This window comes from Equus quagga, chromosome 5, assembly GCF_021613505.1.
Source record: "Equus quagga isolate Etosha38 chromosome 5, UCLA_HA_Equagga_1.0, whole genome shotgun sequence".
NCBI classification, from domain to species: Eukaryota; Metazoa; Chordata; class Mammalia; order Perissodactyla; family Equidae; genus Equus; species Equus quagga.
In genome coordinates, this window is record NC_060271.1 from 38,990,617 (window position 1) to 39,001,544 (window position 10,928).

Consider the following 10,928-nt stretch of genomic DNA (forward strand, 5'->3'; position numbering starts at 1 on the left):
CAGGTCCTGTCAGCCCCTGCATGCCAAGGCCAGTGACGAGACTTGACAGGCTGCCGTTGGCACTGGGGACATGGGCCTCTCCTGTAAAATCCAAGAGAAATGTCTAAAGGCTGAAGACATCAGACAAGTGTCACTGGGCTCTCTAGAGAAATCAGAAGAAATGCTACACGTTAAGATTCGGAGTGGCGTCCCCTGACTTTGGGACCCAAGGATGCGGGATTCTGAAGGTCTCTGCAGCTGAGCACAGGGAATAAAGAAAGGAGAGGGTCCATGATGGCTGAGGACTCACTGTCACTGCAACAGCAAGGACTCACACCAGGTCACAGGCAGGTGGAAGGTGCAGGACACGCAGTCCGTGGGACTAACCCCAGGCCTCCCAACCACGTCCTCACTCTCTCCCCTTTGATACGGGAAAAGAAACTGAGTTCTACTGCGTACCCTTCACAAATCTTCACAGTTAATCTCCACGACCACCCACAAGGTAGGTATTTTAACAATGGCGACTATTTATCGAATTTATCAGAAAATGCTGAGCTCGACAAAAGCCTCGCAAACTGACATCCTCCTCATTTTGTAGATGAGGATGACGAGGCTGAGAGGAAAGTGCCCACGTCGCCAGCAAGTGGTGACACAGGGACCAGACATTGGTATCGGTCCGAGGCCAAAAGCCTCGCTCTAACCACTGTGTCACACAGCCTTCGCCTGTATTGATCACCTTCCGGCAGCTGCCAGTCCTATTTCTCTCAACTCCACAGAGAAGGGGCTGAAGAAGCCTTGAAGCTGCTCTGATGGTGGGCTTCTGGATGCCAAGGGCACCTGCAGGTTCTTCTTTCAACTCCATCACTGTCCATCCAAACCCGACCAGCTCTTCACGGCCCGGGTAAAACGCTGCTCCTTCAGAGTCCTCCCACGGTGCCAGGAGAAAGCCATCTCCTCTGACCTGGTACAGAACTCGAGAACACGGGCATTCACTACGCTCTCCCCACGAGCACCTGTAAGCTTCCGGAGGGCAATGCTCATTCTGCTGTAAGTTACGGCCCAGCCACTGGCACAGCGTCTGACAGCCGAACGAATGGATGACCACTCACTTTTCACCATCCACCGAGTGAATCAAACTACCGCTCACCCTCAACCACAAACAGGGCTCAGAACTCCTTAAGCGTCAAAACTAGAGGCTGCTGGGTACAACCTCAACCAAGATTTCTCAACCTCGGGAGACGTCTGTCTCTTGACCAAGAGCAGGACGTCCTCGGGAAAAGAGGAAATGAGTTCACGGTTTTGTCAACTGGAATCAACACCTCTGTAATAACTTTTCTGGAACCTAGCTGGGGCGGGAGTCCTGTTCAAAAGGCCACCTCATAGGGAGGACTGCTTAGCATTTAAATAACCAAACACCCACAGCCTGCTTTAGAGAGCTGCCCTGGCGCAGAGCATCTGGGGGGGTGGGGGGGTGGGGGGGCGGGCCGGAGTGTTTGGGAAACTCTCCATCTGCTCGGAAACTGAGCTTCTGATTCACTCAGGGCTGTCAGCTGAGCAGGCCCTGATTTTGCAAGAATGAAAAGAGGAGCCCCTTTGACTCTGACCTCACCGTCCGCCCATGCAGCTTGCAGACAGGCCAGCTGTGAGCCCAGGAGGATGAGGCCCCGCAGGAATGCGCAGAATGTAGCTAGCTGTGTTTCCACTAGCTGCCCTTGGCCTTGATCCTCAGCCAGGTTTGAGAGTTTTAAGTGCACTTCAGTAGATTCTTAAAAAATAATTGTTCTTAGATAAGGGGATCTCTTCTGACTTTCCTTGCTATCTTTCTCCCCTTGTTCAATGAATGGGGAGGTCAGGCAGCAAACTTTGTCTCCAGGCCTTAATGTTGATGGCCCCAGGGCCCGCTGCTCATGTCCCCAGGGCCCTCTGCTGATGCCCCCAGGGCCCTCTGCTCATGTCCCCAGGGACCCCTGCTGATGCCCCCAGGGTCCCCTGCTGATGCCCCCAGGGCCCCCTGCTCATGTCCCCAGGGCTCCCTGCTCACGTCCCCAGGGCCCCCTGCTCATGTCCCCAGGGCCCTCTGCTCATGTCCCCAGGGCCCCCTGCTGATGCCATTTTGGTTGACTCTCTCCCCAGGTACCCCTCAGATACATCAAATTGGATGAATTATTATGACCTCAGACTCACTCTGTCCTCACAGAGTACACAAACTCCTACTCCTCATGCCATGGGTCCCTAACCTCTCATCCCTGCCCTGTGATTTTCATGTTCCTCTCACCTGCCTTCTTGTCATTCCCGCCAGAAGGCTGGGTCACTGGGTGTCCGCCCTCCTCCTCTTGCCAAATGTTGACTATGTACCAACCCTTGTTCTTTTAAGAGCCAAATTAGAGATGGGTCCTGCTCTCTTCTCTAAGGAGCAAGAGATATACAGAAATAATTCGAACATAGTGGTAAGAAGAGCCAAAAACATCTTGAAAAAGAACAAAGTAGGAGGGCTCACACTTCCCGATTTCAAACTTACTATAAAGCTACAGTAATCAAGACTGTGTGGTCCTGGAATAAGGATACATGTCTGGATCAAAGGAACAGAACTGAGAGTCCAGAAATAATACAGATATTTATGGGCAATTGATTTCTGACAAAGGGACCAAGATAATTCAGTGAGAAAAGAATCACCTTTTCAACAAACAGTGCTGGGACAACCGGGGATCTCACACGACAAAGAATGGAGCCGGGCCTCTAACTCTAACTGGAAATAAAAATTAGCCCCAAAGAAACCAGAGGCCTCAGCGTAAGAGCTAAGACCATACGGTTGTTGGAAGGAAACGTAAGAGCAGATCTTTGTGACCTCAGATTAGGCTTCCCAGATAGGACACCAACAGTACAGGAGACAGCAACAAAAGAGAAATGGGGCTTCATCGAAGTTTTCTAAACTTGTGGTTCAATGCACTAGCAGGAAACTGAAAAGACGACCCACAGAAAGGGGGGAATACTTGCGATTCATGTCTGATAAGGGCCTGGTATCCAGAATATATAAAGAACTCAACCATAAAAAGACAACCAGACTCTAAAAGGGGAAAAGGATTTGAATAGATGTTTCTCCAAAGAAGAAATATAAATGGTCAACAAGCACGTGAAAAGATGCTCAACATCATTAGTCACTGGGGAAATGGAAATCAAAACTACAATGAGAGACCACTTTATACCAGTCAGGATAGCTACTATCAAAAAAAAAAAGAAAATAATAAGTGTTGGTGAAGACGTGGAGAAACTGAAACTCGTTCGTCTTGTTGGCAGGAGAGTAAAATGGTGCAGCCACTTTGGAAGACAGTTTGGAGGCTCCTCACAAAGTTAGACATAGAGATACCACATGACCCAGCAATTCTGCTCCTAGGTATATACTTGAGAGAAATGAAAACACGTGTCCACAGAAAGACTTGTACTGAATGTTTATAGCAACAACATTCATAACAGCCCAAAGGTGGAAACAACTCTAATGTCCATCAATTGGAAAATGAATAAGCAAAATGTGGTATGTCCATACAATGGAATATTATTCAGCCATGAAAAGGAATGAAACTCTGACACGTGCTACAACATGGACAAACCTTGAAAACGTCATGCTCAGTGAAAGCGGACAGACACAAAAGGCCACGTATTGTATAATTCTGTTGATATGAAACACCTAGGACAGGCAAATCCATAGAGACAGAAAGCAAATTAGCGGTTGCTGGGGGCTATGGGGAGGGGCAAAAGGAGCAACTGCTACTGGTTGGGGCTTTGGGGAGGTGAGTGATGAAAATGTTCTAAAATTGACAGTGGTGATGGTTGCACAATTCTGTGAATATACTAAAAACCACTGGAGTGTTCACATAACTTTATATGTGAATTACATACCAATAAAAAAAGTTTTAATACAGTGATGAGTGCTGTAAGAGGTGAATAAGAAGAAGTCAGGAAATGAGGAAAGAATAATAAGAAATCAGGAAATACTGAGCTGTGAAGCTTGCTGGTCTTATTCCCCCAAATCTGATCTCACCCCACCTTTCTGCTGTCAACACACTTAGTCTCTACTCACCGCCCCCGCAACACTCGTGCCATAAACTAGATTCAACCGCATGGGGTTCCCTTATCATTTTTCGTCCGAAAATCACTATTCATGGCCCGCTGTGCTCCCACATGCTGTCATTGCCTATTTCCTAGAGAAGCTCCACCTCTCTTACTCAACAAGGACTCATCCTTCTCCCTAATTTCCTGCCACTCCCCAGCTCAACGCCCCTGACTCTGGGCAGCCTTCACGGCTCTTCCCATAGAACCTCCAGATTGTTCTAACTTCCGTGCATTTGTTCAAGCAGCCTCTCCTGCCTGGACCGCCCTTCTCTGCCACCTTGTCCAACCAACCCCAGCATTTTCGCAGCCAAGACCAAGTCGCATCTTCCCCACAAGGCTCTCTCCAGCACCCGACAGCCGCAAGAATCTGACCTCCAAAGTGCGAGCAGCAGATGATGCTGCGTGCTGTCACTTTACGCTGCCTCATACGTCCCCTTCCGCATACACCACACACACATCTGTCTTGCCTCTTTGTGAGTCGCGATCCCACCCTATGCTTCCTCTCTGACTCTTAAAGTTCTTAACAATATGTGTGCTCTGTAAACGTTTAAGGCGGCAGGGAAAGTGGCCTTCAGTTTGGTACTCTGACACAAATTCAGTTCTTCCATCTGAACTATGTCTCTAACAAATAATGAGTGGTATTGCTGCTGTAAGAGGTACCTGAAGAAATCAACTGGCTGACTTTTCTGGGTGGCCTTGGTGGCCTTGACCTCAAGCATAGCTGGCCGTTGTGCTGAGCGTCAGGGACATGGGCTCTGGGCTCAGGCTGCCTAGATTCAAGTCTCACCACGGCCATTTGCTCTGCGTCTGTATGTAAGCTACTCAACCTCTCTGAGCCTCTTTACTCATCTATAAAATATAAATAGCTCCTGCCTTGTAGGTCTGTTACGCAAATTAAATGAAACAGGGCTTGGAAAGTGCTTGATGCGTGCTAAGCGCTTGGTTAATGTCAGCTGTTATTACATAGTTACTGCTATTAATACCATCTGTCCAGAATTGAGTTCCCTTAGCTTTACAGACTCAGAAATTTACTCTTATTATGGAGTGATCCAATTCAGAGGAAACTGTTTCACCTTAGCCAAACTCACAAGAGGACACGAAACCAACAGTTTATTTAGAACGGGAAATAGTTTTCCAATGCTTCATACATATATTTGCCATCCAAGGCATGTCCTTCTCGAGAGCAACATACCTGAGATGCTGCTGGGTGTACGTGGAAGGCAGAGGGTGGGGCTCCCGGGGGGAAGACATTTCCAGACTGTGATAAAACAGGGGTCCCTGATTCATCATAGAACCACCTTGATTGAGATCAGAATCCCACAGCCACCAAATATGACAGCTTGCACACTAGCTGCAAGCAGGAATGCCATGTGTCTTGCCTGACTCACAGAGCAGTTCCTCAATAAATATTTGTTAAATAAATGAATTCCTTGGGCAAGGCAGGCTTTACGTCATCAACTCCTTGTTCCTTTCTTCTCCCTTTCCAGATTCTAGGCAAATGGACTCTCTCCTCCTTTGGGCAGGATACTAGTTATCGGATCACAGCTTTGCCTCCATTCGTTGTTCTATTCCCCTGGATGGAGACACCTTGATGAATTACAGGAAACACGCCATTCTCATCGGTAATATGTTTACACGAATTCTAGCCCGCCCCTTCCCTGCTTCCCATCTGTATTCTATGTAACTGGCATTCCCCTGCACGCTACAAAGGTAACACCAGCAATAATCACCAGAGCACAGCTCAGTGAGATTCTCTCCCTGCTGCCTGGAGCGCTGTCCGCTCTGCCCCTCTGGACAGAGGTCGACAGCACATCTTCCTCCGGAAAGGTGATTATCCTCTTTGTAGGTCTGTTGGGTTGTTTTGTTGTTTTTTTTAACCCTGCATGAAATTTAGTGTTGCCCTATCAATTTCAGTTTGCAGCTCCTTAAACAACCAGGTGAATGAGGGGGCCAGGTCTGCAGGTTTCCCTCCGTATTTAGCACGATTCCCCTCAAAGGACAAACCCATCTCCTTGGAGCAATTCTCAAGTCAAAGGCACCGGGCCAGAGAAAAAGGCAGGAGAGCCGGCCCACCCGATCTGTGGGAGTTCGAGGCTCGAGGGGAGGCTTGCTGCCAACCAGCAGGCGGGTTGGTGCACGCTGGGACGAGACAAGACACGAGGGAAGGAAACAGCCACCTCATCTTCCTGCCGTGGATAAAGCTGGCAGAATTCCAGCTGTTCCCTAACCTGGCTCCATCAGAGCCCTCGGATAAAGCGCCCAATCACTTTCCTTCCCCCAAAAGCTTTAAGAAATCAGTAGGTAAAGAATTCAAAATTCCAGTCAAGAGTTTCTTTCTCTCCTGCCCGCCCCTATGGAAATCCTAAGACTCAGTAACTGTTACTGTTCACTCGGCTTGGAAGTATCACCCTCACCTCCGTTCACCCCAATCGTTGGATTCTCTTCCATCCAAACGCTCCCCCTGGATATTTCCTTTAGAGGTTTCAGGGGGACAGGAACGGCAAGGCTTCCTTGGAGAGCCTGGCGGGACCACATTTTACTCCTCAAGTGAGTTGCACAGGGCACTGAGACGTATTCGGTCTTCTCTCCCTCCACGTCCTCCCCCACCATATTTCCCAACTTGTAACCTGGTATGCCCGCTCTTAGAAGCCAGAAATATGACAAATATTCAGATAAGCCAGTGGAATTTAAAGCACAGGTCCGCTGCTGTGCTGGTGAAGACTCCGGAGTCCACTTCACAGTGTCAGGCGGTCCCCTCTCAAACGTGTGTACAGCTCAAATCCTGCATGGAGCACCGGACCGAGCTCTCAGGAGACACTTAATCACTATTTGGGGAATGAATTCATGAATCTTATTTTAATGTACTGTGACATTTTCCTTCTTAAAGGAATATTATGCTAAGTATGTCATGTAAAGGACTTTTGATACCTTAAAAGAAATTTTGCTTTTATGGTTAAGGAACTTAAAGCGAGGTTAACCTTTAATTTCAAGTTCAACTTTTTTTTTTTTTTGAGGCAAGGTAATGTAGTGGGGAAAAGCCCAGGGTTTGGAGTCAGACCCCATTTTCGAATCCCACTTCTGGCACATTCTGAAGATAATAATGTATAATTTAAGGAGCTGTGATGTTTCAATGGGGTAACTGACTTTCCTAGCACTCGGTGGGGGATGGGAATGGGAGGGAAGTGGTGGCCTTCCTACGTGGTCAGCCCATCCACTGTCACGCCAAGGTTTGGGGTCTTTATAATTCTGTGGTATAGAATCATTCACCGGCGACCCGTTTCAGAGAAAGAGAGAAGCAGCCGCGTACCCCTGCCCAGCCAGGGCTCCTCCCTAGGCACCATGTCCCGACTTGGCCTTCTCACACTTGGGTACTTTTTAAAAATGTGCGTATCCTCTAGTGTAATGGATAGGCCTCCCTCACAAAGGCTCTAACTGACCCGATCTTTCCTTAGCGCTCGATAGATGCCTTAAGTGCAACAAAAATTTAGCAACTCATGAAGATTTCAGGGCCTCCGAAACTGGCAAGAGTTTGAGGGAAATCACAGGGAAATTCGCTCACAGCATGATTAATCCTGGGTGGATTGGTCCCGGAAAAGCACATGTGGGTTTGCAGCAAGCAGCAGCCTGCAGAATTTCACAAGACAGACCGTCTAACGGAGGGCCCTGAAGTGTGCGTTCAGGATGAACGTTCAGAACGAGGGTGGGGCCTGACAACTGAGGAAAATGCCAGATGTGCGGACAACAGAACTCCTTTGAGTCCACTCACATCCAAAGAGACAACACATGGGACCAGATTATAAAACCAAACCAGATTATAACACTAGCCGAGGGAAGCCCAGTGGGGCGTAGGAGCCTATGAGAAAAATAATAAAATTCATCACCATAATTACCCCCAGCCCAGCTCCCCAACAAGACCAACAATAGCCAGCTCAATGAAGTTATTCATCCATATTCAAGCGGCCTCACTCATTATCCTCAGACAAAACCCCTCATGGGCCTCAGCTCCTTGCCAGCAGCCCAGCAACACAGCCTCTACACACAGCCAGCCCCCCAGCACAGCCAGGGCAGGCGGGGGTGGGGGGGGGGGCTTCTGTCTTTAGTAGTTTCTAGGACCAGTGGTGACTGTCTTTTCAGACAGGGTTTACCGCCACCCTTAGGAGTAGCTTTGACATTCGGGAACTGGCTTAAAGATAATTACAGCTAACCTTTCCCTGAGAGAAAACAGGGGAGGCCACCCGGCTGCCTCCTGCCCTGAGCAGAGCCGGGATGTGGCTCAGTCTGGGGGCCTCCCACACCTTGCCCTGGTGAGCACAAGATGGTGTCAATGGCATACTGTCTCGCCAAAAAGGAAACGTAACTGAAATGCAGAGCTGTGTATATCCCAGTAGAAAGAGAAGTTCCAAAGATAGGACCACCACAAATAGCCCGTGGCCCTGTAGAGAGGGCTGCTGGGTCTCTTCGAAGCAGCCAGTCCAGCACGGAGCACTACATCCTGTATCATGTCCCTAGGGCTGGGTATTTTCATCTCTGCAGGGAATTATAAAGACCTAAGGCAGGTCCACTGCTCCCTCAAACCTCTCCTGCCAAGAAGGACCCTCTGGCACCAGGACTGCCTCCAGCCTCAATCTGGAGAAGGTAAGAGTTCACCTTTCAGAGTGCGGCTTAACAACCTCCAACTCCAAAGATCGCTAGTGAGCTTACAGTTCCTTCACTCAATATTCAGTGAGCAACTACTCCGTGCTGGACGTTGTTTTGGCCCTGGGGATCAAGGCTATGACACAGCTGTGTCCTTGGGAGCTTATATTCTATTGGGAAAAGAGCTACAAAACAAACACCAAGAAAAGAACTAAAATATTGACAAAGGTGCGTGGATGACTTTGACACAGCACTCTGGGCAGAGAGAGGCAAGAAGAGCAAGGAAGAGGAGGGAAAGGAGACGGCAAGATGTAGAGGATGGGCAGGAAGCGCCCAGCACTAGATCTAAGACAACTTCTGAGTCAACATCACTCCTTAGTCATTGACGTTGTTGACCAAGTTCAACACACAGCCCCAAACCCTCTTAACTCTCGGTGTTCACAGCCATCCTTGTTCCTTCACGCTACTCAGGAGCCATCTCCACTTCAGTCCTTTCCACACACACTGTCCTCTCTACAGAGGATAACGAGGCCTCTTCCAGCCGGTCCCCACTGATGGGGCCTGAGTGTGCCCAACAGGTGGGTGCACAGCCTGTAAGACCTGGTAGGCCCCAGAGGGAGACCTTCGCTGCACCGGGGGGACCTCCCCCACCCCAGCTCTCCTGAATGTGCCTCCAGACTCCACGGGGCCAGTTTCTTCTGAGGCCACGGGCAGCTCCTCCAGGACACAGCCCTGCAGGAGAGCCCACTCCTGCCAGCGGAAGGCTCTTTACTGTTATCCATTCGCCCTCTCACTGGTGCTCAGAGAAGGGGGTGGAAGGAGGTGGGCTGCGCTGGAGGGAGGCCCCCTCTGCTCCCCACCCTTGCCGCCTGTGGATTCGGGGGCTCCTCCTTGCACCCAGCTCAGCTGTTTCTTTGGGACCTGGCACCAGCTAAGCCTCCGTCTCTCCTTCTCCCCGGTCCTCCAGACTCGGGCACACACACACTCCCGCCTCCCCTCTGCTCTCCCGGGCAACCTCAACTACCAGGCGCAGGCAGCCCAGCAAGCCCCGGCTCGCCCGTCCCCTCCAGCAGCCCCTGGCAGCCACTCCTGCCGTGTCTTACCTCCTTCTGCCAGGACCCAGAGCCAGGCGCTTCCCAGAACCAAGAGCAGAACTGGCACCTTCCACATCCTCTCAGTTGACTTGTGCTCTTTGCGGGCCGGGCAGCTGGTTTCTGGGCTGGGGGAAGATTAAAAAGCTCTGCAGCCACAGGCCTGGCGGAGCGCGAGAGTGAAGACGCAGGGAGCAGAAGTCCCAGTGCAGGAGGGGTCCGCAAGCTTCCTTCACCCGCAGCAGCTGGAGCAGCAAAGTTGGCCGTTGGGAACTTTCGGATCGGAGTCCGCATTTATCCCTCCCGACGAGGGCGGGGAGTGGTCGGCTGTAAGGTGGTCCCAGTCCGGGGCTCTCTAGGACCGCCCCCTTGCTCTCTTTGGCCGGCGCGAAAACGATGACCTCAGGCCAGGTTTAAAGTTACAGGGCTGCAGCTGCGGGGCTGCCAGGACGCGCGGAGGGCTCGGAGCGCCGCACGCTTGGCTTTGGCTCTGTTCCCCAGCAGGAGGGGAAAGGGGGCGCATGCAATCAGCAATTTATTTTGTTTAATGTTTTACTTTATTATTCTGCTTTTTAAGAGTGAGTCACAAGCCTAGGTTTTTCTTGTGAGAAGTAAACCCTTCCTTGTGTGGCCAGTAATTTTAGAACCGAGCATGGGACTGTTCTTGTAAATATTGAATCTGATGGCTTAAAAAAAAAAGTGGCCGCCCTCATCTGGGTGGGCAGAGGCGGCTCGCGCTGGTAAATTGCGCCCTTGTCCAGGCAACCGAAGGGGGCGGGCTCCAGGGGGCTGCCCCCCGAGAGCCGGCGCGGAGCTTGGCAGAAGGGGGCACTTTGGCAGTTTGGGAAAAACGCCTGAGCTGGAGATCGGCCTCTCCCGACTGGATGCAGCGCCGTGGCTCTGGGGCCCGCGAACGGACGGTCGTTGCGGCGCTGCGGCCCGAGGATGTCCAAGGATGCACCTGGCCGCCAAACCCGTGCCCTCTTCCAGCTGGGGCGCAGCCCATTCAGCCGGGGAGTTTGGTCCCTAAATCTCCACTTTGCTAGTTTGAGTAGTCTTGTCCTGACCTCAGGTACTGGATGTTAGGATCAGGGAAAGAACTTATAGTTTTTACTT

General features: G+C 50.6%; 1 protein-coding gene across 1 annotated transcript in view; it reads right to left on the reverse strand.

Moving 5' to 3' along the window:
• Positions 1–10,058, reverse strand: part of PDPN (podoplanin) — a 28,424-nt gene extending 18,366 nt beyond the window's left edge. Inside the window, exon 1 of the mRNA XM_046662179.1 lies at positions 9,825–10,058. Within this exon, the coding sequence (XP_046518135.1) occupies positions 9,825–9,891 (67 nt within the window). The 5' untranslated portion in view covers positions 9,892–10,058. The remainder of the gene's footprint in view (positions 1–9,824) is intronic.
• Positions 10,059–10,928: the final 870 nt, after the last annotated feature.